This window comes from Saccoglossus kowalevskii, chromosome 5 (genome assembly GCF_978046115.1).
Source record: "Saccoglossus kowalevskii chromosome 5, keSacKowa6.1, whole genome shotgun sequence".
Lineage (NCBI taxonomy): Eukaryota > Metazoa > Hemichordata > Enteropneusta > Harrimaniidae > Saccoglossus > Saccoglossus kowalevskii.
This window is the reverse complement of record NC_140645.1, coordinates 11,305,440-11,332,994: the sequence shown is the minus strand read 5'-3', so window position 1 is coordinate 11,332,994 and position 27,555 is coordinate 11,305,440. Positions and strand designations below refer to the sequence as shown.

Here is a 27,555-nt window from a genome sequence, read left to right as displayed (position 1 = left end):
TATTTTTCCATTTTCAGAAAGTGCTGTTATCAATCCGGCTGCTGAATTGCATTTTTCAATTTTATTTTGAGATAATAATGGAACTGACAATCTTTTCATTGTATCAAGTTCATCTGAAAGTATACAAAAAGTAAAAACAAAAACAAATAGCAATTAGTTGATACTAACTTCTATACCGGTATACGCAAGTCCATCATTAGTTAGTTAAGCAGAAGACGAGAATAAGATTGATTTCCGATTTTCCTGACCATTTCCTGTAAGTATTATAGTAATTGTTCACGATTTATTAAACAGACAGTTAAGAGCCTGGTTTTGTTTTAGTGTTTAGTTGATTCGTTACTGTTTTACAATACCATTGCATTAAATTACACCACTAAAACTCGTCTTTTTTGGTAACAGTAAATTAAATGTTTGAATGTTTTGAGGGAATTATTTACATTAGCTGACTGTGTCAGATCATAATATGAGGTTATTACGAGGATTCCTCAAAGTATGCACGAAGACAGTACAGCGGAAGTATCGACCAACGCGCTGCGGAGGTCGATGCGACGGCGTACTGTCTGAGTGCATACTTTGAGGTATCCTCGTAATAACCTTATTAATATACATATTTTCCTTCCAAGGATACGTCATGGGAAGGCCGAAATACAAAATGTTTAGAGCAGAATCAGCAAACTTCTTTGTGTGGAGTCCAGTCAAACCCTGGTGGCAGCCATGTTTGTTTTTATTATTAAAGGACGCTTACGCGTGTATTCATTCCATATTTGGAATTCGAATTACCTTATATAGTAGAAAGAAAATACCCCGTAAAATACCAAAAAACTACGGTACGCTGTAACTTATGGCGTTACGGTGACAGATGTATAGTAACATATTTTATGATCTGGTAGGTGTTTTTGTATTATCTAGTTTGATTTGCTGATATGGCTTATGTTTTAACCGGCGACAACCATTTACTGAAATTTGAAATATCAGTGTGGTCAGTTCAACGGCTACATGTAGCGAACAAACATATTACTTAACTAATGGAAGAAGTGTTGAGTCAAAATTTTGTCCAACAACATAATAAAATGTTGTACAGTGTAGGTATACCCAAACCAAGTCTTACCATCCCTTATACTTCCGCCAATAACTCCAATAAATACAGCAAGTGGATCTAACCTCGAAGAGGGTGAATCCATTTTATACCTTCCGTTTCTGAGAGAAAATAAATTAAAATAGGATACATTTTATATCGAATAAATTAGGTACTCTACAAATTGTAGAAACTGTTCATAGTCGACATTGTTAACACGAGACGTCATTATTGCTCACAAACACATGCTTAATTCCAGACATGATTTGCTGTAAACGACGACACTTTTAAAATTAGTTGACAAATTAATGTTGCCTAATATCTCGGTAAAACAATGGTAATGTTGCTATTGTATTCGGAATGATGTTGGCCAGTATCACATAAAAATACAATATTTATTGAACAACATGCACATCGTAAGTATATTAAACAATGATGCGTCTGATCTTTTGTCATTCATTTTTTTTTATAATTCTGTCTCGAATGAACGAATACCAACTGATTAGTAATATTTCAATGACGTGATTGTGTAAACACAGAAATAATCGCATTTACTCTATGAAACGTAGCTCATTGTAGTCACCGCATTCCATTGCACTTATTCGCACATTGTAGCACAAATTAAACCATCACAATAATATATGTTCTTAATTAAGTGACTATTATGTCACAAAACGCCTTTTTATTGGTTGGCGTAATGCACTTCCGCGTACATCCCAGTTATACACTAATAATAATAATTTTATTAATTTTAGTAATAACTAATAATTTTCAGTATGTTGACAAACAAAATGTTTGAGTAGTGAAGTTCAAACCAAACTGGGAAATAAACTATCGTATTTGTGCTGTGTACTTGTTAAATAAAAGGAAAGAGCGTCAGTCTTCCTGATTCAGGCACCTTTCAACAAAGTTATAGATTGCGAACATCCAGTAAAATGAGTGATTCATGTATATTACTACTTACCTTTCTCTAAAAATAATATTACGCACAGTCTTTACACATTATACAACATAAAAAGCTAGTAGAAGGCAACGAATCCAGCACGCTGTAAGCATCAGAAGATACAGCGGTGTGACCTCTGGACTCCACAATTTGTGTAAACCCAAAACACACCTTGTTTACATTTGCAACGAGTTATTCGTACGGACCAATGTCAAGTCAAAAATCGCGATCTAGGTGCTACATTTTCGGGATTTATGCAAGAAGAAAACACTCCCAATAATATTTAAGTATCGGAAGACGCAGTGGTAAGACCTCTGAATACCACCAATTGTGTAGACGTTATTGAATGGGCTAGTAAACCCACAACGCACCTTGTTATTCGCAGCGCGGTATTCATACAGAACAAAATCAAGTTAAAACTCGCAATCTAGGTCCCATTGAAATCATCTAATATTCGGGATTAAGGTAAAAAAAATGATTCACAATAATACCTTCGGGAAGTATATTTGGGTATGGCTGGCTTTTAGAGTGATATTTAGGCGACATGTAATGGTACGCAAATGATAAGTATTTACACAAAGCCAATGTTTTACTTGTTCAGTTGAGGTAGATAGTAAACATTTGTTTGTATTAGGTGAAATATACAATCACAGGTTAATCTTTGATTTACGTTTGGTTCACGATTATTTAAGGACCGTATGTGTTATGTTCAGTGTCGGTCGAACTTTTGTTAAGCAGATTTTTTCCGTCTGTTCATGATCATTTTGGTAGCAGAGTAAACTACGTCGTTCGATTGCAATGACCTGAATTGAGAGATTCAATGTGGAATGGTATTTTCAGTAACGTCAGGACACTTTTTACATCAGTCATTATGAATATCACACACTGGCTCACGACATATATATATTTACATCGAACTTTTGTTTTCAATATCTGGATGCTCGATCAGGTTGTATCAGAACTGCAGTACCACGTACATTTGTTAATTAGGGCGGGTAGTGTAGGTGGGGGTGAACAATGGTTCTACCTATCGATATACAGCATGTACACGTGTACAATTCGGATTTATCTAAGACACTGCCCTCATATTGATTTCAGCTAATTCTATCTCTGTGATTCGAAGCAGGCCATTTGATGGTGTAATAAAATAGGTTGAAACAAATGAAGAAGTATGAGTAATCGCTTATCTAATGAAACTATTGGAAATCATGCCCGTTAATGTATAGTTTATACGGCAGTAATGATATCCCTGAAAATAGGCTTATTGGACGATCGATATGGGCAACTCGAACGCAAATTGCTCATTAAAGTCAGGTTGAAATTTGCAATTAATTTTTAGTAGATTATTTTTAATTCCATTGGAATGGTTTCAGATTATCTCACTTACCGATTTATTTTATTAGCATAAATAGGGTTGACGAGGTTTTGAGTACTGGACGTTGCCTTGTTTGAATGGTATAATCTCCCTGCCAAGATTGGGCAGACATATTTAATGAAAACATTGTCAAGTCGATTTCATGTAACTAGTCTCATTAAACCTCATTTAGTAATCTAGTGTAATTGTATTCGAGAGTATATACATAGTTTACGTATTAATAAATTAGTGTACATATTATGTAATTTTGCATAATTGAGTTTCAATCTCCAAATAACGATATGTTTTGGAGAATTATGTAATTAGTTTAGAACCATACTGACATTAACGATTCCTAATTTATCTTCGATCATACACAGAGGAATTACACTCACAAGCGATTCTACTTATTTCATTCTACATGTAGCTGTATCATAGCTTAATATAAACATGATGAAAAAACAAATCAAAACAATTATTTAAAAGAATCACAACCTATGATTCAATAAATTATTCTCGTAAGTGATTAACACAATTGTTCCCATTCTCACAACGAAGTTGAGTAAAGCGAAATTTGAGTGCTGTTTGAATTGGGAGTAATGGGATCGTAAAAACACGTGGTAAATTCATTTTAACCATGTGTTACAACAAAGCAATGGACAACTCACGTCATGTACAGTATATAACGTCAACGCGTTGACGCAACGATTCCCATTCACACACACAAGCACAATACAGTGTGCAGCGGTCATTTCAACACGTACACAAAAAGTAGACAAACTTAGAACTCCCTATCCTACATGATGTTAATTTTGCGATGATCGGGAGAACCAGTGATGTGTAGATGGATTGAAGCTCGTAAACCAGACAGCGACGGCTTGCTGTACTGCACCCCATCTTGCTTGCGAGCTGAAGCGTAACACTCCCACAGCAAGTCGGCGAGCTCAACGACAGGAAGGTCTTCAAAATTGGTGGCGTAACACGTACTCCCTATTTAGTCTGCTGTGAAGTATTGTTTTCGTTTCTTGTATTTTCGAGCACATTTAATTGGGATTCGTTGACATCGATAAAACTGGCCATCCTGTTTGCCTTTGGTGGGAGCTACTTTTATTTACGCGTTGGTCGTCGGTACCGAGTGTTTCTCGCGAAGTTGGGATTGGCCAGACGACGTTTTGTGTTTGTGTTTGTTTTGTGTTTGGCGAGAATGACATTTTCCATGTAAACTAAGTACAAATAATTTTTATATAGCTCAGAGTTATTCATTTTCAGTTTTAATTTCAATCGTTTTCACCCCACAATTTCCCTTATTATTAAATGCCCATATCTTTATTTTTTTCCGAACTCAACATTCTATTCCTATGCATGGGACGGGCCTTGATGCTCAATAATACATTATCGCAAATAATCTGTGGAAATGACGTCACATAATTTGCTGATATTGACAATGCTATAATAATATAATATTGCATAACCTCGATCTCGAGCATCCCATTCATCACTGTACTTCTCGTCTTTATTTGATAACTTTCAACATCACCATTAATAGACGGGGCCAATAAGGCTCGTATTTTAATTCTATGGACAAACAGATTCTTGTGCTACAACAATCTGTGATAGAAATAACCATCATTAAAACTTGTTGATGCAACTGGAGTTTAAATATTCACAATGCATTTAGCCGTGTTCATGAAGAGGTAAATGCCCACTAAAATGCCTTCGCGGAGGGCGTTCTCATCGTTACAACAGGCTCCTTCACCAATCTGGTATAACTGTGAGAGGTATGTAGTATATATATATACACGGTAAAAATGGCATGCTTATTGTAAAGGTTTGCCTTGGGACATAGCGTGTCGTTAGGCTTCCAATACTTGTAGGACATGGCCAGGTACACAGTTGGGTATCAGACAAGCCACAACCTGTCAACCACGTAATGGAGACATAATGACGACTATAAATGATTATTTTCTGTTCTACGCACCAAATACTCATTTAATCAACAGGTGACAATGTGTATAGGCAAATCACCGATCAATGATTTACCTCATGGAAGTCTTGTTTTTTATTTCCTGCACAGAATTCGGAGAAAATTGGTCTAAAACTTTCTAGAATACATATAACGCGATGTGGAATTTTAAGCAATGTTTTCAAACAATTTGCATAATTAGCAACTTCTAAATTAACCATCTCAAAGCATCATATAAAGCCAATGACCGATATTGTATCCCAAGTGCATTTTGAGCGCACAAAGTTCTTTGGACAGTACAACTGGTTCAGTATTTCATCTTTTATGTCACGTGATCTATATAATTGTTTTCTATTTACCTTGATTGCATTTACCTATAAAAAAAACAACAACGACAGCAGCGGAGAATTGAGGCAAGCCAATTTGACATTACTTGCTAGTATGTGTAACTGATACGCTGATAGAAAGGTAGGCAGGTTCAAGTACACGTGACATCGTGTTGGCAAACATGTTTAATGATTAATGAACACCGCCATCTTGGTTGTTACCAAGCAGACTAGAACTGCTCGTGTTTAAATTGAATTGTCCATAATCAATACGAGGTAAGTTACTTTTGTTGTTCATTCAATACGCTTTTTACTGTTTGTAACGCTATTCTAGGTGTAATGGAACAGGCTATATCCACAAATACTGTAGACTAAACATGTTATAGTAGATATTGATCAGAAAAACACACCATGTCAGTCGAGATCCCCTAACAACAACTAGGTCACATTTTGTTCTTCCAACAGTTTGCCATACTCACGCGCCGGTTGCGACAATTCGTGTTTATTATTATTTTTTTATGAGATAGGTGGCAGTGTACAGTTGCGAACGCAGTAAAATCACAGTTTCTCGCGAGGGTTGTTGATACGGAATTTAATTCATTCCGTGGTGTGCAGTTCTTTGTGTGTTGATGTGGTAAAATCAAATACGCGAGAAGTTTCAATCCCGATAGGTAGTGACCAGGGAAAACGACATATTGAATTAATCTTTAATTAGGAATCTATATTTATTTGACAAAAATGCGATTGTTAACTTGCTGAACTCTGTTCAATTACGTTTGACTACTCGGACAAATACGTGTAGTGGTACAACCATTCGCGACCTTTGTAATGCCGCAAATACGCAGACCCCTATATTGCATTTACACAGACATGCCTTGAAGTGAAGTAGGTATAACCTTGGATCGACTTGACAGATGCACAACTGCCCTTATGACCTCGTTGTCACAAATCACAAACAGAATGCAGTATCCAGCATTAAATACCCTAATCCACATCTGTGACTGTGTAGACAAGCCGATATTACATAACCGCTCTATACATACGAACATTAAGTGACAAACAAATAAAATAAGAGTATTCTTCTTCCATTTCAGTTATCAAACTGTTATAATATAATTATAGTTATAATTATGCATACAACACAAAACATCATTAACATCTCTTTATGTGTTTTACCAGGTTTCTTACAATCAATTACAATAACAAAACATGTACTCTAGGTAAGTACGACCACATGTTCATTTATATTCAAACAGTAGGGTTACAATCTATTTAGAATAATATATTCCACCTAATAATTGATAATAGTTCCAACAAAATGACATTTTTAACTAACAAACACAAAATGACCTGTTGATAATACATTTTTTTGCAGAATGGTATGCATTTTTACACCAGTTATTTGGTTTTTATTGAATATCAGTCAAAGTTCATAGCATTAATCTTTAACTTATCATAGAAACGCATTCTTATGTTAATTTTATGTCCAATATGATTAACAATGTGTTCATGACGCCGTAAATACATTGATGACCACTCTAAATAAAAATGTCAATCATTGCAGGGCGAATTAGATGAATTATGCCACTTATTATATGATTGGCCCTATAATATATAATTTATGAAATGATTGGCCTTTAATATAGGATTTATTGAATGAGTGTCCCTATAATATCAGATGTACTGAATGTATGGCTCTTTATTATCAAATTCATTAAAATATTGGACCTATAATATCAGATGTATTAAATAGGTGTCCGTATAATATCAGATTCATTAAATAAGTGTCCCTATAATATCAGATTCATTAAATGAGTGGCCCCATAATATCAGATTCATTAAATGAGTGGCCCCATAAAATTAGATTCATTAAATGAGTGGCCCTATAATATCAGATTCATTAAATGAGTGGCCCTATAATATCAGATTCATTAAATAGGTGTTCCTATAATATCAGATTTATTAAATAGGTGTACGTACAATATCTGATTCCTTAAATAAGTGTCCGTATAATATCAGATTCATTAAATGAGTGGCCCCATAATACCAGATTCATTAAATGAGTGACCCTATAATATCAGATTTATTAAATAGGTGTCCGTATAATATCAGATTCATTAAATAAGTGTCCCTATAATAACAGATTCATTAAATAAGTGTCCCAATAATATCGGATTCATTTAATGAGTGGCCCCATAATATCAGATTCATTAAATGAGTGGTCCTATAATATCAGATTCATTAAATGAGTGGCCCTATAATATCATTTTCATTAAATGAGTGTCCCCATAACAACAGATTCATTAAACGAGTGTCCCTATAATATCAGATTTATTAAATGAGTGGCCTTATAATATAAGATTCATTAAGTGAGTGGCCCTATAATATTATATTCATTAAATAGGTGTCCCTATAATATCAGATTCATTATATAGGTGTCCGTATAATATCAGATTTATATAATGATGGGCCTTATAATATAAAAATCAGTAAATGAGTAGTCCCATAATATCTGATTCATTAAATGAGTGGCCCCATAATATAAGATTCATTAAATGAGTGTCGTTATAATATCAGATTTGTTTAATAGGTGTCCCTATATTATCAGATTCATTAAATGAGTCGCCCTATAATATCAGATTCAGACTCATTAAATGAGTGGCCCCATAATTTCAGATTCATTAAATGAGTGGCCCTATAATATCAGATTCATTAAATGAGTGGCCATATATTATCAGATTCATTAAATGGGTGGCCCCATAATATCAGATTCATTAAATGAGTGGCCCTATAATATCTGATTCATTAAATGAGTGGACCCATGATATCAAATTTATTAAATAAATGTTTCTATAATATATCAGATTTATTAACTGGGTGGCCATATAATATAAAATGTATTAAATGAGTGGCATTATAATATAAAATGTATTAAATGAGTGGCCTTATAAAATAAGATTTATTAAATGGGTGGTCCTATTATATCAGATTCATTAAATGAGTGGCCCCATAATATCAGATTCATTAAATGAGTGGCCCTATAATATCAGATTCATTAAATGAGTAGACCCATGATATTAAATTTATTAAATAAATGTTTCTATAATATATCAGATTTATTAACTGGGTGGCCATATAATATAAAATATATTAAATGAGTGGAATTATAATATAAAATGTATTAAATGAGTGGCCTTATAATATAAGATTTATTAAATGGGTGGTCCTATTATATCAGATTTATTAAATGAGTGGTCCTATTATATCAGATGTACTCAATGTCTGGCTCTTTAATATCAGATTTATTAAATGAGTGGCCCTATAATATCAGATTCATTAAACGAATGTCCCTATAATGTCAGACTCATTATATGTGTGTCCTTATAATATAACATTTATTAAATGAGTGGCCGTATAATATACAAATTATTAAATGACTGGCATTATAATATCATATTTATCAAATCATTGGACTGATAATATAAGATTTAATAAATGAGTTGCATTATAATGTCAGATTTGTTAAATGAATGGCCCTATAACACCAGATATATTGAATGGGTTTCCCTATAATATACGAATTCTTAAATGAGTGGCCATATAATATACGAATTATTAAATGAGTGGCCCTATAATATGAGTTTTATTAAATGAGTGTCATTATAATATCAGATTTATCAAATCATTGGCCTGATAATATGACATTTAATAAATGAGTTGCATTATAATATCAGATTTGTTAAATAGGTGTCCCTATAATATCAGATTCATTAAACAGGTGTCCGTTTAATAGCAAATTCATTAAATAGGTGTCCCTATAATATCAGATTCATTAAATAGGTGTCCGTGTAATATTAGATTCATTACATAAGTGTCCCTATAATACCAAATTCATTACACGAGTGTCCCTATAATATCAGATTCATTAAATAGGTGTCCCTATAATATCATATTTATTAAATGAGTGGCCTTATAATATAAGATTCATTGAATGTGTGGTCCCATAATATCAAATTCATTAAATAGGTGTCCCTATAATATCTGATTCATTAAATGAGTGACACTATAATATCAGATTCATTAAATGAGTGGCCCCATAATACCAGATTCATTAAATGAGTGTCCCTATAATATCAGACTCATTAAATAGGTGTCTGTATAATATCAGATTTATTAAATGAGTGGCCTTATAATATAAGATTCATTAAATGAGTGGTCCCATAATATCAGATTCATTATATGAGTGGCCCCATAATATCAAATTCATTAAATGAGTGGCCCTATTATATCAGATTCATTAAATGAGTAGCTGCATTATATCAAATTTATTAAATTAATGTCTTTATAAAATATCAGATTTATTAAATGAGTGGTATTATAATATTAGATTCATTAAATGACTGGCCCTATAATATCAAATTAATTAAATGAGTGGCCCTATAATATCAGATTCATTAAATAGGTGTCCCTATGATATCAGATTCATTAAATAGGTGTCCGTATAATATCAGATTTATTAAATGAGGGGCCTTATAATATAAAAATCATTAAATGAGTAGTCCCATAATATTAGATTCATTAAATGAGTGGCCCCATAATATCAGATTCATTAAATGAGTGTCGTTATAATATCAGATTTATCAAATCATTGGCCTGATAATATAAGATTCAATAAATGAGTTGCATTATAGTATCATATTTGTTAAATCGGTGTCCCTATAATATCAGATTCATTAAATGAGTGGCCCTATAATATCATAGTCATTAAATAGGTGTCCCTATAATATCAGATTCATTAAATAGGTGTCCCTATAATATCATCTTTATTAAATGAGTGGCCTTATAATATAAGATTCATTAAATGTGTGGTTCCATAATATCAGATTCATTAAATGAGTGGCCCCATAATATCAGATTCATTAAATGAATGGCCCTATAATATCAGATTCATTAAATGAGTGGCCCCATAATATCAAATTTATTAAATGAATGTCTCTATAATATACCAGATTTATTAAATGAGTGGCCCTATAATATCAGATTCATTAAATAGGCGTCCCTATAATATCAGATTCATTAAATAGGTGTCCGTATAATACCAAATTTATTGATTGAGTGGAACTATAATATAAGATTCATTAAATGAGTGGTCCCATAATATCAGATTCATTAAATGAGTGGTCCCATAATATCAGATTCATTAAATGAGTGGCCCTATAATATCATATTCATTAAATGAGTGGCCCTATAATATCAGATTCATTAAAAAGGTGTCAGTATAATATCAAATTTATTACATGAGGGGCCTTATATAAGAATCATTAAATGATTGGTCCCATAATATCAAATTTATTAAACGAGTGGCCCCATAATATCAGATTCATTAAATGAGTGTCATTATAATATCAGATTTATCAAATCATTGGCCTGATAATATAAGATTTAATAAACGAGTTGCATTATAATATCAGATTTGTTAAATAGGTGTCCCTATAATATCATATTCATTAAATAGGTGTCCGTATAATATCAGATTCATTAAATAAGTGTCCCTATAATATCAGATTCATTATATGAGTGGCCCTATAGTATCAGATTCATTAAATAGGTGTCCCTATAATATCAGATTCATTAAATAGGTGTCCCTATAATATCAGATTCATTAAATAAGTATCCCTATAATATCAGATTCATTAAATGAGTGGCCCCATAATATCACATTCATTAAATGAGTGGCCTTATGATATCATATTCATTAAATGAGTGACCCCATAATACCAGATTCATTAAACGAGTGTCCCTATAATATCAGATTCATTAAATTGGTGTCCCTATAATATCAGATTCATTAAATGGGTGGCCTTAAAATATAAGATTCATTTAATAGGTGTCCCTATAATATCAGATTCATTAAATGTGTGGTCCCATAATGTCAGATTCATTAAATGAGTGGCCCCATAATATCAGATTAATTACATGAGTGGCCCTATAATATCAGATTTATTAAATGGGTGGCCATATAATATAAAATGTATTAAATGAGTAGTCTTATAATATAAGATTTATTAAATGTCTGGCCCTTTAATATCAGATTTATTGAATGAGTGGTCCTATAATGTCAGACTCATTATATGGGTGTCCTTATACTATAACATTTATTAAATGAGTGGCCGTATAATATACAAATTATTAAATGACTGGCATTATTATATCAGATTTATCAAATCACTGGACGGATAATATAAGATTGAATAAATGAGTTGCATTATAATATCAGATTTGTTAAATAAATGGTCCTATAGTATCAGATATATTGAATGGGTGTCCCTATAATATACGAATTATTAAATGAGTGGCCCTATAATATGAGTTTTATTAAATGAGTGTCATTATAATATCAGATTCATCAAATAATTTCGGAATTGATAAATGGGTGTCCCTATATTATAAGATGTATTAAATGGGTGTCCATATAGTATAAGATATATTAAATGAGTGCCTCTATAATATCAATTTTATTAAATGAATGGCCCTAAATTACAAGTTTTATTAAATGAGTGGCATTTTAAACCAGATTTATATTCATCATGTAATATATTTATCAAGGTATTAATGTAAATTTAATCTGTGCCGCATAATTTGTAAACAAATGCAACATATAACAATGTTTATAGCGGTTTATAGTCATTACACCCGTTTGAGTCCTTTTGGTCTTTTGGTTCGGTCCTTTGCGGTCCTTCGTTTTAGTGAATACCGTGAATGGTTACACTTTGATGGTTGTCACTATCTTGACGTTCTTGCAATTTGATTGGCACCGACAAAAAAATCGTCGGTAAGTGAAAAAGTACGTCGTTCACGTCAGGCATGTGTTGGGTTTGTAGCACTCACATGACCTCGTCAGGCTAAAAGTGCAGTGACCCTAAATTAAAAAAAGAATGTTTGATATTCACCCACAGACGTGAGAAGCTACAGACGGACTGCTTGGTCGACATCTCTTTGTGTATTCCTGTAGAAAAATGGAAAATGATTGGACGAAAACTGAAAATATCCGATGCTCAAATCAACAAAATACAACACGACGAGCAGGATTCAACGGAGCGAGCATACCAAATGCTGAGGTTATGGCAAGATACAACCCACAAACCAAACACTGATGACTTGGTATCAGCTCTCGAGAAGATGGAACTTGTGTCAGTGGCGGAAAAAGTGATAGATGTAATCGGCAATCATCAAAGTACGTAAGCTCTTAATCGATCTAATTATGATGTGAAATAATTATTGAATAATTGAATTATTAAATATTGCGTACACAACCTTATTTGCATGCACTTGAATTACTGATGTATATCAATATTGCAAAGCGAATGCGCATAATTCAATATATGAATATTATATAACAAATCATATTCATGGGTTTTTGATGTGTATTTACGTTCATCTATTCGTCTCGACACAATCAATCAATCGTATCAGCTTAAAGTGTGGTTTGGTATGGTTTGCTACGATATCATATAAGGATATCAAACATGCATGACTGGAGCTATACTGGTGATGTCAATTGGACAAGCGATCAGCTACTTTAAAATTATACCATTGTCACACATTTAATATATACCATAGTATTCAATTTATAATATAATAATGAAGTCCATATAATTATGTGTCGTGACAGTAGTTGATATTTGTTTGTTTTTTATTAAATTAATTAAACATTTTTCCATTTTTCTGTTTTACAGAGCCGTCCTCTAGATCACTAAGTGAAGAACCCAGGCAAATTTCGCAAATATCAGTCGAGGAATCTACTTCAGTAAAATCTCAAAGAGGTATGATTGTGACACACAATAAGGACACCCAAAACGTGTCTCATATTTTACAAAACCCAAATAAACTAGTTTAATGATATTAATACTATTTTTGTTTTTGCAGCTCATATCATAGCAAAGAAGGAGGCAATGGCTAAAGCTAAACAGAAACCAATAAATAAGATCACCGTTGCTGCCACTGGCTTACCCAAAGGTAATAATACGTATCAACACCATATTTCTTTTAAACCCTTATAAAAAGTCAATTCCATTTCTGATTAGAAACATTGGGCTTCCTTTTAACTATAATGTTCATTATACAATATGCGTAGAAATATTATTATAAAGCGAATTATCCACATCTTAATAATATCGGGATATGTTATCGGATCAATACCATCAGACAGTCGAGTTTCATGTCAAACTAAAGTCAAGTTTGACAATCATCTCTTAAAGTGTATGTAATCCTTGTTACTCCATAAAAGATCTTGAATTAGCGTGCAGTGAATGCGCACTTAAAATGACTATATGGACATGCGCAATTTAAATCTCTGACGTCAGAATCAACATGCAGAATAAAATTCGGCACAAAAATAAAGCCTGGTGTAATCATGGGCAAAACTATTTCCCTGAGATGGAAAGTGGAAGTAGTTGAAATTATGCAAATATGAAACACGAGATTAATATCTTCCAATAATATCTTACTTCCTACCTTATTTTATTTAGTTCTTAAGCCGACAAAGACAATAGGCAAGCGCGGATCAGACCGCGGGATGTTTGACTGGCCTCGTGGAATTACTATCGACCACCTGGGAAGATTAGCAGTGGCTGACACCGAAAACAACCGTGTACAGATACTGCACTGGGAAGGGACATGTGATCTTCTCTTGGACTATAAAACATTCGAGAGAAAGTTCGAACCGTGGGATGTTGCAGTGTCTTCTGAAGGCTATTACTTTGTCACCGACGCCGGCAATAAACAGGTGGTGGTGTTTAGTGACGACAACGAGTTACTTGGCACCTTTCCAGATAGTGGCATCATCGACCCTAAAGCAATCGCGCTGTCTCAGGATGGCAAATACGTATTTGTAACCGACTGGAAGGGGAATAGACACAGTATAAAGAAATATACATCAGACGGGAAACATCTGAAGACATATTCGCCATCTGGCAGTCAACGGCTGAAAAATCCCCACTTTCTTGCAGTCAACAGTAAGGATGAAGTAATCGTGTCTGATCAGTATAATCACAGCCTTCAAGTCCTCGACGCTAATCTTGGAAACCCGCACACATATATCTGTAGAGACTTGAATGGCAAGTCGTATCTTCCTTGTGGTATTAGCGTCGACGGTGACGACAATACCTACGTCACTTCTTCTTGGAGTCATAAAATCATGTTGTACAACAGCCATTTCCTTTTTGATAATGCGTTTAGTAATCTTGTAAAGTATCCTTCGGGAATCGCTGTGAGTAAAGATAGACCTGTTAAAATAGCAGTAACTCAGTGGTATACTGATATCGTAGAAACACTCCATGAATAGAAAGTCAATATAACTACAACAAACGATTACATGTATCCAAATTACTTTTAAATAGATCTTATTCTCGAATGACCGCCCATAATTTGAGGGAGAGGCACGTGACTTATTTTGGCCTATGTAGACAATGTTGTATAAATTGGAATAAATAAAACTATACTAATAATTTATGAGATAATAATATATGTAACTCATCCAATAGCCGAGACTGAAAGTGAGTCTCTCTGTTTTCCTCTAGCACTTCTTCTTTCCATTTTCAACTGTCTCTCTCTTATTGTTCCAAAACGTTTCTTTTTTATTCCCCGCCTTAGATAGTACTTCCTCATAAGTCCAAGATATTCAAAGAATTCTTTTGTAAAACCACATATTTCCATAGTTTGTTATATTGTCCAACATCCATCGCCATAGAGTAGAGAATGTATGACAATATTTTTAATTTTGGTTTTATTTTGTGAGTATTTGAAATTCCAACTCTGTTCTTTATTTTACTATCGATGCTTCTGTCTGATGTAATTAAACTCCCAAGGTAATTTTAAGTTCTCAACCTGTTTCATTGCTGATTCTCTGTTATTTGACAGTCTTGTATATCTGGTTTCTTGCTTACTATGTATTCAGCCATTTTGCAATCATCTGATAACCTTCTTTGTGCATTCTCAATTATCACCATATCAAACATATTCTGTAACTGTTCTCTTTGGTCTCTTCTCATCTACATATCTTAAATTGTTCATGTTATAGCCTCCTATCACTAGACTATTAACACCTGTAACTATATAAATTGAAAAGGTCAGGTAACAACATCCATGCTCGGTGTACTCCTCTCTTTAGTTTTCGTATTTGTTAATTGTTCATGCCTGCTGTTTGTTTCAATATAGTTGTATGTTTTTCTCTCGGTTATGTTTAAATCTTCGTGCATATCTATGCTCGTGTTTCACTACAAAAGCTTTAGTAATCGATGAGTAAACATAAATAAATACTCTGTTTCATTTCAATAGAACTTTCACATAATTCGTAAAAACGTGACAAGTGCATTTTTGTATGTTTCATAAATCCATACTGCTCTTTTCCTATTCTTTTCTGTTCATCGCATGTCTTTTTGTTGACATGAATCACGAGGCTTAATTGAATCAATTCTAAAGTCTTCATATGTTGGCTGCCGTGACTTCTGCTTTTATGATCTTAACATGTACTATTTTGTTTACATAGTCGCTAATTTCTATTACGATTTTTAGAATTGTAAGTTTGTCTCACAATTCGTTCACCCTATCGTAATTTGATGTATCCTTGGAATGAACATTCTATGTTGAATTGTGAGTCGCGTTTTAATCCAAACATAACGCAACTATATTAAGAGCTAGTTCAATGTGTGTCGTTACAACGATGGTAAGACGTGTATGTACACACATACACGTCTTATCATCGTTGTAACGACACACCTGTTCCACCTGTTCTACTGCTATTATCTCAAGAACCATATTTTTGTTTTTAATGAAACTTAATTCATAGATTCTCCAGAATAATGCACAAAATCGATCTGATTGGTTAAATCCATGCATAATAATTACCTAATTTGCATGATAATTAGCTAATTATTAGCTGTTCCATGACTGTTACTCTGATATATAAAGAACTATTGATTGGAGTTTGATGAAACTTATATGCACTCGAACATAGTGTAGACCTGATTATTTTTTGTGTAAAAATACATGCATATTAATTACCTAACTAAGGACTCACTCAAGTACTAACAATCAAATGACAATTAAACTTAGTACATAGATGTCATAGAAAAATCTGGAGATCTGATTAGTTTTGTGGAAAAATCCAAGTATTTTAATTACCTAATTTGCATAATGATTACTCAATTTTAAATTGACATTACAATGACACTCCCGTAAGTTTTTTTTTTCAATATCCATGCATATTAATTACCTAATTTGCATAATTAGTATATTTTTTGCTGTAATGATGAATATGAATTTTGAAAAAATAATTTTATTTTGAAATCGAATTAGAACCGCTGACAAGCTATTTGAACTACTAATGCCCAGAATGATTTGCTTTATTGTGACTCTCTGTTTTTTTAATGATTGTGAATGAATGCTCAATGACGTCATTTGAAACTAACGCTATTTTTGTCTTCAACTACTGTGACAACGTGTGCAACTCATCGTTGCTATTTCCAAGCATACATGAACTGAGAGACCAATATTTCAACTCTGTTTTGACCATTCGTAGGACAACTCATCGAAAGCATACAATACGAACTTATTGTTTGCTTATAAACATTTGTACCGCCCTAATCTACCAATTAAATACAACACTTGAACTGCACTTAGACAAATATTTATTTGTGGTTAGCGATAACATTAAACATAATATATAAATTGTAGGTGCGTTAACATATTTCTAAAGTCTATGACTATGAATTCTGCTATGCTCTCGTCTCTGGGTCTTACAATTGGTTACCATAAGAAAAAGAGTAAAATGCAAATGTCTGTCTATATTACAATTTAAACATAATTACACGTACAATACACCCTGTCGTTGTCTAACAAATCTGAACGAGCATTATATTCTTTTTAGTACAATTATACAAATGACAAGCCTTTGAGAGTGATGAATAGCAAGATTCATATTGCGCAAAAATATTTCAGCAAACATTCCTATTATAAAACCATGGTATATAACTAATCATTTCCATAAATCAGGACACTGGTTATCCACGCTAGTCAGTGATCCGTATATGACGTTCATTAGCTCTGTTTTTACAAGCTTCCCATTTGGGGATTTGTCATGCCGCTGCAACACTTGTTTGCCTCCCCTGGGACCAACGGGAAGAACTAGACGTCCGCCAGGTTTTAACTGGTCAAGTAACTGAAAATGAAAAGAAATACAATAACCAATGTTTGTGCGATATACAGTTGAAACTATTTGTCGCTCTGTATGTTATGATCATTTGGTATACTCAAATTGCTGTGTGTTTGTATACTTGAACTGATGTCGGCAACCTCAGAGTTCACAAAGCACGTGCCCAATATAGAGTGCAAGCTATAATGCGGCCAATCAAGGCGAAATTTCGGCGTCTATTTCGTAGAAATGAGTATAAATAAACTCAATTATTTCATTTTTGTTTTAGGAATGAGTATAAACAAACTCAATTATTTCAACTATTTCTTAGGAATGAGTATAAACATAATCAATTATGTATGTACTTACAGCCTGGGGAACTACGTCAGGTGCTGCTCCGACATGTATTGCATCATACGGACCTTCTTCAGCGTATCCGTCTCTGCCTTCACCATCTGGAAATATGCAACACTATGTATGAGTTATATCATACAGAAATCGTTCTGCGCATAAACCTATTATAATATATTACACACTAGCAGAGCAATCGATGAAATAGACGAGCCATTAAACATACATTGTTATGAATAAACATTCAAATACAGAATTCACAGATTCGGGCAGACGAAATAAAATCAATTAAGCACACAAACAAGCAGATAAATAAATATACTTATTAGTATCACTCTTCCCGACGTCAACAGATCATAATGTTGTTTCTTCACATTCTTCACCGATGATTCCACTAATTCTTGTATATGATCAATACCCACAGCTTTACCACTCTCTCCGCACTATTATGTTGCAAATACATTTATGATAAGCACGAGAAATAAATACTACAGTATTATGTGTAATCGGCGACAGCATGACGAAAATATGTACCAGCATGTTTCATTGGCCTGTCTAAACTAGTGCAATACATGCTCTTCAGTCTCCTTCGATGTATATATATATTGGCAATATGTCTTAATCTATCATTTATTATTATAAGAATAATTACATGAAATGTAAGAACTACTTATACGCCCATGAATCTAAATATTGTAATTTAGAGTTAATTACGTACCATGAGAGCCATACACACTGTAAGGTAACCAGTACCAGATCCAACATCTAAAGCTCGACTGCCTTCCTGTAACTTGTCTGATAGTAATTCCAGAGCATGGGCATGCTGTGTAAAGAGCGCAAATGGGTAAAGCATGTGAAGTAACTGGTATTATATGCGAAGAAACTCATATAAAGAAACTTGTGTTTTGTTTTTACCAGATATTACTACTATGATGTACGCCATGTAGACTTGACTACCACCACCCCCTTACGTAAACATTGCATTTAGTTGTAGTCTTTGTGAACGTAGATTGTGCTTTTGTTGTTGTCGATCTATTCCACAAACAAGCACAAACTGACATATTCACAGTGTTTTACGCATTACGAATTTAAACAAATTTGCAGAAGTTGTCAGCAATGTTATGATCATGTCCTACGAAATTATCTAGACGACATGGGAAAAAAAATCCATAGCCGTATATAAATATATTTAATCGTTTGTATGCTTGTGACGTCCGAAAACATACTATCGGGCCCAATGAGCTCGTTTAATTAGTGTCTTCTATGAGCGACGAAAAAGTTTTTTTTTATTTTGTCGGTAAAATGGCTGCAATTGAAAACTGTTCTTAGTAACATCGTGTCTTTTCAATGGTAATGGGTGACCATTATAAACAATAGAACTACGAAACACTATTATAAGTCACACAAATAATATATACGTACCATGTGTGGAGCGCTTATTGTTGTTGAATAACCTATAAATGAGAGGACAAGATAGATGTAAGGGTCAAAAACGCAAATGGCTGCAGAAATATTTCAGAGAGTGAGAAAGTAATGTTTATTTTAAATTGTTTTTCAAATGTTCTCTATGTAATCATTTGGAATAATGAACTCAACGATGAGAGATATTGAAGCACTGTTTGTGGGAAAATTCTACGAGGCGGCCGTTTGTGTTTAAAGTCTTTCATCTATATCGAATATGCTCGAACGATTGGTTTCGAACTAAAGTTCGTTATATACATACCAACGCTCTGAGGTGCATCCGTGCACGGGTTGCTCTTTGTGAAATCTCCTCTTTCAACTGCCATCATGGCGTCATAAATACGATCAGTTTTTATACTGCCAGTGTCTAAAGGAATCGCAAAAACACGACAAATGAGTAAACTTATATTGCGTTACAGATCATATACCAGTATATAAGTTATGTGAAGAAGCCTTGTTCTTGTAAACAATGTATTTAAACGAAAACGTACATCTTATATTTATTTTGAACACGACGTGTGAGATATTTGTTTTTGAAAATAGCGGCTAACGTTCATGACTATTTTATTTTTCATTTTCTGAATTTAAATCAAATTATTCCAAAGAATTGTGTAAGTTACAGAATAAAATTACGTTTAGACGTTTGGAAAATATGATAAATAGAAACATGTTATCTCTAAGAAATCATCGACTTGGCTGTACTGTTTTCGATTCAACTTAGCGGTTCGCGGATTACAGCATATTACGATAAGCGATATTTGGGAGACGCTGCGTTTGGTTGGGCGCATGCGCAAACCACTCTATATAAGTGTGGTATACAGTTGCACTTCGCTGGTTCCTGGCATCTCTTGCGAACGGTAAGTTGGACGCAGGTAACTAGTAATCGATATATTGTTTCACTGGGCCGGGATTCCGACCCAAGGGCACGTAACTAAGTGACGTAATTTGAAAACATTCTTGTATTTGTTTTCCGTAAAGAAAAGTTCTCATTACGCCATGTCTATACAGTTTGCCTGCTTATACTTCATATTTGAGATAGTTCTAGCATTTCTCGCTGTTTCTGTGCAACGGGAAAGTGATAGACGAATCAGAATGCTGGACCCATTACTAGTTACAGGTCTCATATGACAGTTGCGCCATGACACTTGAGGCGGGAACCAGCCAACAGTTGCTCTTTCGTATTGGATTACTGGTTACAACATCTGAAAAATGTCGAAAACGCAAACGGGGTGGGTCTAGCTGTGGGTTCATATCTCTTCTTGTGTTGGTCTTTAGTTTTCATGATGCTATTTTAGTCATTCCGGATACATTTGGTGTCATTAAATTTGTTATTTTTAGAAATTATGGTTTTTATCGACACAGATGAGCTAAGGTTCATCCCAGGGACTTGCGCCAAATGGCGTCGCAAATAAAATTCGATGAAAGTACACCATTTTCATATAGAACTCACCATATTCGACAGTATGTTTATTAAACACCCGCTAGTGCAAAAACAGTGTCAACAATCATCTGTTTGGAGTTGTTTTTAAGGGATTTATCTCACTAAACATTACGTAACTCTAGTAACAGCCATTTTGTTGAGGTCGAACGACTACAAAATTACGAGGCTTAATGACGTCAATGTATTCAAACTTTCCTGGGAAAGTGGAACGGCTAAAACGCCAGGAACTGGTCGTCTGCTACTACTAGCATTTTGCTAATGACTTTGTGGTATTTACTACTGCTGTATATTTTCTTTGCATCCTACATGCAGACATTTAATTGTCTATTTCTTTCAAAAAACTGTGGTTATTGAGAATACCTTCTCCATTGACTTCATCTTGTCATCTTGCCTTTGTTCGACCTGAAGAATATGGCTGCCATCGGAGTTACGTGTTGTTCGGAGCACTTAATCTCGAGATAAGAACATCAACCTAATGATATTTGTCACTGTTTTCCTTTTGGTTAGAGTTTAATAAATATGTTATCGACCAAGCAAGGAGATTCCCATGTCAAATGAAGCAGCCTAAACCTCAAACTGTCTGACAAGAGTCCGTATTTGATGAAAGTCACGTTATTTATTGAGGCGACTTGAAATTAAATAAATGCGAACTGCAATCGTGTCGATAATAATGTGATAATATCGGACGTTACGTCGACTGACTTGCCAGCATTCTTGAAATGTCTCGATCACGAACTGTCTGTGTGTTTTGATTATTTGTCTCCTCTTATAGAGATAAAAAAAGACGAATGAAGACACAGTCAGATGGCGCACAAGTGATAATAAAATAAATGCAATATTTACTATATGGGGCCGCCATCTTGATTACGGCATGAAACTAAATAAAGAGATAAGTTGTGAAACACATTTTTTAGATTCCTACAAATCAGGAAAAAATACCAATCTTTCACAGTCAATTTGTATCGCATATCTAGTTATACAGATACAAACTGTCCTGACATAGCGTTATTGTTAGCTAAAAAAGATGGGCACGTTTCTATGGTTTGACCTGACCTGTTTGTCTGGTACTAGTTTGCGCTTGTCTGACATTTGGTCGGTGTTCAAAGTTCAAAGTCCGTGTTTACAACATTGTCAAACGCCTCACAGTATATTATATGAGTTATCAGTTTTACGTGTTATAGTAACGGTTTGTTAAATCTAAACAAACTGACCTGTTTATTTTAAGATACCTGTCTACGTGATATATGGTGCAACTTATCAATACTTTACTCCCTCCTGATACTAGCTCTTGACCGCCACGTGATGGGGCAGTGGAATGTGTACGTGCTTCTGATTTCCACCTTATTTTAAAAAAAAACGAAACTACATTTCTCACAAACACAACTTTTTGATATGTATTCGGATACAATATCAGATTTCTTTTTCAAAGCTAAAAAAACACGCTTTATAGTTATGTTCACTCGAACTAAGCTGAAACGCATGTGGTCATTTGTACAGAAAAGTGCAATGCACCATAGATACGCAACCCAATATGTAAATTAATGTAACAAACAGCCGGAACTCACCGCGAAGATGGTTGATTAATTCCTTGTGATTTGCTCCACTGAATCGTGCCATGGCTTAACACTGTGCTTCTGTGAACTTTGAACCAAGCAAGTGATGGGCTAGTCGAATCGGTTAGTTACGGGGCGTGTAAGATTGCTTAGCAACACTGCAATAAAGTTACATTTATTGTTTTCCTCAGCAAACACCACACGATTTTTGACCTATGGAATTTCCCTTGTAATACTCTTACATGTATGTCAGAATAAAACTGAATCTACATATTGTTTTTCTATGTTTGCGATCGAAGTTGTATGCAATGAATTCTTATGCAAATTTTGTCAAATAGAGAAGTGTGGCAAATCGACGACTGACTCCTGGCATGGTACAGCATAGGTTCTGATGAGAGTTAATGTGATTGTCTTTGCCGCGTGCAACAAGTAAGAACTGAAATGTCGTCCACGTGAACAGGTGTATTGAGGTACGTTGCTAAACTTACTGAACTTTCACTACATGTATATTGTGTATTCGGAGTTTGCAATAACGGTGGTTCGTTAGGTTTTACCGCGTCTGTTTACAATAATTTAATAGAAACCGGGCTTGAATAATTACGTTTGCGTGGGAATGTTACAGACACTGTTACTCACTGTCTACCTGAAATGTGTGTTATCCATAAAAGCAAGACATGCGTCAACAGATGACTGAACTCTGAATTTATAGATCTTGATGCAATCAAGTGTCTGTTTGATACATGTCTCTTTGTTCTGCAAAACAATTTTCGCAAATGTAGTATTTGCTTTTAAGTCATGTAATCATTTGTATAAAAAAAAAAGAAAATATTATTCTATATACTAAACACAAATTATTGTAAACGTTCATATAAACGACGAAAGACATTCTACTTTGTTAAAAACAAAACAGTATGTTTGAATTACTTAATTAAATATTTGGTATGGAGAGATAACTTGAATATGTTAAAATCACTTTATAATTTACGATGACAGAATAAGGATAGAACCCCACTTAATAATCTAGACAAAATGACTAATGGCGTTAGAGCTAGAGTATTCAATACTGTTGAATTATATTGCCACAAGTCCTACTAGTACAACTACATTTTGTTTTCAAATAACACCGAATAAACGGCAAGGTAAAGACTATGTCTAATTATAGTAAACACGTACTGCGTGCGTGACTCGAACCGGCGCTCGCGTACGGCACCTAATCGCCTAGCTTCACGCCACTACACGTCTTCCCCTCGGCCACCGGGCATCCCCAAGAAAGGATGCTTAATAACCGAGCTTATTACGTGCAGAGAACATGAAACCCGTCCACGCGATCCGCGCCACACAGCGTGGCCAGAATGCGGCAAAGGCCTTCAGATCTGGCTGTAGTAGGATGGTGAAAGTAATGGTACAGCATTTGTAACAGTGAATAAGTACTGAGAAATAATTTTAAACTCATAGTTGCTGTCGACATAGGAAGTAAAGTAAGCAAATAACACCGAATAAACGGCAAGGTAAAGACTATGTCTAATTATAGTAAACACGTACTGCGTGCGTGACTCGAACCGGCGCTCGCGTACGGCACCTAATCGCCTAGCTTCACGCCACTACACGTGGTTCGTAGTCAACATTATCCCTATCTCTAAACTAAATTTTCTTTTTGAATTCACGTAGTTCACAATCCAGTACAAATATTACATTATTTTAGTAGTCTGTGAAGAAATTGTCATTCTTGAAATTAACAGCTACTGAAAATGGTAGATTGAATAGTGATTCACCATCTGGCTGATAGGAAGCAGGACAATCACCTTCTCTTGTAATGTGTTTCACACAGACTGGCTTTTCTGCTTCTAAATAACTAGTTACAAGAATATGTTCATAATTGTCTATTAATGCAATACCCATAGGGTTCTCAACAGAAAACGTTGTAATCAAGGTATTGTCGTCATAACATATGACAACTTGTTTGTTACCAATATAAGTGATATAATATCTACCGTTTGTCAGGTCAAACGGAGGAAAACCCCTGTCAAAACAAACAAACTGTAACTGTCGTCTGTAGATTCCATCCAATTGTATGATATCTGTACGCGCTCATTCTTTCTGTCTGCAACTGTTAATTCCAATTGATGATTAACTGCAACCCCATTTGGAATGTGGACGTGTCATCGATTCCATCTTTTACTACAACCTTATGAGTATACTTAATGCGATCAGTATTTCTGCAGATACCTAAATGTAAATGCATGTTCGGAAGGTGACATAATTAACATAATGAATGCAGCCATCCAAGATGGCACCAACGCCCTTTTCAATCAGCAAGGATAAATTATGACATTGGTTAATATTCCATAGGTAACATGTATAACTAATAAACGCATGTACATCTTTTCACACGAGTGAAAATTCAATATAAGCAATAATTGATGGGTTTGCCATACGATAGTTGTCGAAACGACAATACCAATCGTAAGTCCAGTTGATGTGTAATAAAATAAACGTTTTAACTGACAACACATATTAATATGTTACCAGTTGTAATCGCTGAATGGACCGTGTAATTTTAAGGAAAATCATATCATACCAGAACAGTCATACCGTTTTACATGCACCGACGGTTGCGATAATGACATTGTTGATTGATTATATCTGTCATCAACTCAGATGGCGACGCCATGCTTATTTCAATGACAAACACTTGTCGCGATTGAACTGTTGCAATATAATAATCATTAGTGAGTTGTTGATAAAATCGGACAGCAATTCGAAAAAAAACACAAATGTGTGTGAAATGAGGTATAAAACGTACCTGTAGGTGATGTTTGCTGTAATTTTTATAATCGTGTTTTTTTCTTAACTTTTTCGTCGTGCTTCGAAATCATATGTTTCAAAGTATCAACCTCCGTTTCTAGCTTCTCAAGCTAGGCTGTTGGTTTTTAAATATTTGCTCCTTCTTGCCATTTATCTTTTGGGAAGATGTTCCCTGGGACAAAACAACTGGATTTTTCCACCTGTAGGTATTCAGTTTGCAGTTTATTGTGGCCGGAATCACGTAGTTGTTCGACATTAAACCTGTAAAGAAAACAGCACAATATGAAACAACCATGATACCGCAGTGGTATACGCAATTCAGTCTTGTTGGGATGAAATCCTCCATACAATGATGTACTTTGTATAGTATTATAGGTAATGCCGTTCTAGTTTATTGGTCTATATATTCTGTATTATAATTCTGCATACATAGTACTGATGAATTATAATATGTGCTGAATTATATTACCCAATGCAAAGATACTACTAGTTTTTAGTGTATTAGTCCATACAATGTTGTTGTAATTTACAAAGCTGTACTAAAAAGGTAAGTATCTCAAGCCTATGATTTTCGCAATTAAATTCCATTTTTATTTATTTATTTATTTATTTATTTATTTATTTATTTATTTATTTATTTATTTATTTATTTATTTATTTATTTATTTATTTATTTATTTATTTATTTATTTATTTATTTATTTATTTATTTATTTATTTATTTATTTATTTATTTATTTATTTATTTATTTATTTATTTATTTATTTTCCAGTTCTGGCATAGACTGTTAACTACGAATTAGTTTAACCATAGCTATGAATTTGACAGAGTGTCAATCATAGAGGAATAGCGCAGGTTTATGACTTACAAAACTTCATATGGTAGTAATTAAGGTAGTATAATTAAGTAAGTTGTATTACCAAAACAATAAGTCTCACAAAGTAACAAAGAAAGTTTCAATCACTACAAGCATCGATTGTTGATCATCAATGTATCCATACAGAAATGTCTTCTGGATATTGTTCTTTGAGAGATAAAAATCACAAATATATAAGCGTTATGATAACTATAACATGTTTTTCATAAAACTTAACTTCAAATACACAACACGAGACAACACAAGTGCCACATGTACCATTGAGTTCTCTACAATCAGACAGATCAAACACGATAGGCAGTAACATCACACAAGAAGCTGATAAGATGTGTTTGTATTTATGTTTGTATAGTTTGTGCTTCAAGCAGTGGTATTGGTTGAAAACAGTGAAGTACAACTGACATATATGTTGGCCTTTATTAGTGTTTATGACATTATGTGATTTGATCATTGACTGAAAAACAAAGCAGTACTGTTACATAACCATTTGCCGAAATAGAAACAATAACGTGGTATAAGTTGAACAATACAATTGAATCGCAATTATGAAACGACATGGCTTTGTTCTACTATCTGCATGGGCATACATTACTGTTACATTTATTCCGCGACTACTGCCGCCGTCAAACACTTGAAATTGTGTTTTGTTGGGATGTGGTTGAGCATATGTTAGTATTTAGTAATTTATGTATTATACAATGTTGGCAATCAGTGCAAGAATTGGTTTCGCTGGTGATGGCACAAAGCAACAGATATTAAAACTAACGTAGAGTTGCGCACCAAGCAATGCTCTTACAAATAAATGCTTCACTAATTTATATACTTAATACAAACATCTGTGGACAGACTAATCTTGTGAATGTCACTGCTGTCGTCAATGGCGATTGGTGTGCAAATTACGTTTGTCTGACGCATTGCGATACAAAAGTCGATACTGTCGTGGAACAATGCACAACTCACGGACAGACAGTGTGCTGAAACCCCTCCTTTAAAACGGCCATACAATATGTTGATTATGTGGTCTGACCTTTAGCACCAAAAGTAGTATAGCGATAGTGATTCACGTTCGAAAAGTGTAGTGGTTTGACATGAAATAACGCACATTATCTAAAATAAATCCTGATTAATGTTACTTCTTGTTGTTAATTTGATTAAAACAGTTTTCTTTGCTAAAAAGTTGGGCATTTAATGGTGGAGTTTAATGGAACATCTATA

The 27,555-nt window shown here is 34.0% G+C and overlaps 2 protein-coding genes and 2 long non-coding RNA genes across 4 annotated transcripts; 2 read left to right on the top strand and 2 right to left on the bottom strand.

The window, feature by feature from the left end:
• Positions 1-51: 51 nt before the first annotated feature.
• Positions 52-1,138, bottom strand: LOC146745490 (uncharacterized). Its single transcript, XR_014929491.1, has 2 exons — positions 1,109-1,138; positions 52-113 (listed from the first exon to the last, which is right to left on the bottom strand). It is a non-coding gene; the product is annotated as an uncharacterized LOC146745490 (long non-coding RNA).
• Positions 1,139-5,839: 4,701 nt separating this feature from the next.
• LOC144341741 (uncharacterized) lies at positions 5,840-12,903 on the top strand. Its single transcript, XR_014929386.1, has 3 exons — positions 5,840-5,937; positions 6,841-6,881; positions 12,618-12,903. It is a non-coding gene; the product is annotated as an uncharacterized LOC144341741 (long non-coding RNA).
• Positions 12,904-14,236: 1,333 nt separating this feature from the next.
• Positions 14,237-15,004, top strand: LOC146745489 (uncharacterized). The gene has a single exon (XM_085498712.1). The coding sequence runs from the start codon at positions 14,237-14,239 to the stop codon at positions 15,002-15,004; it is 768 nt and encodes a 255-aa protein (XP_085354838.1).
• A 2,691-nt stretch (positions 15,005-17,695) lies between these two features.
• LOC100375049 (protein-L-isoaspartate(D-aspartate) O-methyltransferase-like) lies at positions 17,696-22,721 on the bottom strand. The gene is made up of 7 exons (XM_006824292.2): positions 22,670-22,721; positions 19,926-20,030; positions 19,625-19,656; positions 18,921-19,025; positions 18,525-18,645; positions 18,221-18,306; positions 17,696-17,878 (listed from the first exon to the last, which is right to left on the bottom strand). Exons 1-7 carry the CDS (start codon positions 22,719-22,721, stop codon positions 17,696-17,698), a joined length of 684 nt encoding a protein of 227 aa, XP_006824355.1.
• Between the last annotated feature and the right edge of the window lie 4,834 nt (positions 22,722-27,555).

Excerpts from the sequence above, each read along its gene's own strand:
- LOC146745489 (XM_085498712.1), top strand. The coding sequence starts at position 14,237 with ATGTTTGACTGGCCTCGTGGAATTACTATCGACCACCTGGGAAGATTA.
- LOC100375049 (XM_006824292.2), bottom strand. The coding sequence starts at position 22,721 with ATGGCACGATTCAGTGGAGCAAATCACAAGGAATTAATCAACCATCTT. Across the intron at positions 19,657-19,925 it reads GGATGCACCTCAGAGCGTTG|GTTATTCAACAACAATAAGC; the intron begins GTATGTATATAA and ends TCTCATTTATAG. Across the intron at positions 18,307-18,524 it reads GGGAAGAGTGATACTAATAA|ATGGTGAAGGCAGAGACGGA; the intron begins GTATATTTATTT and ends GCATATTTCCAG.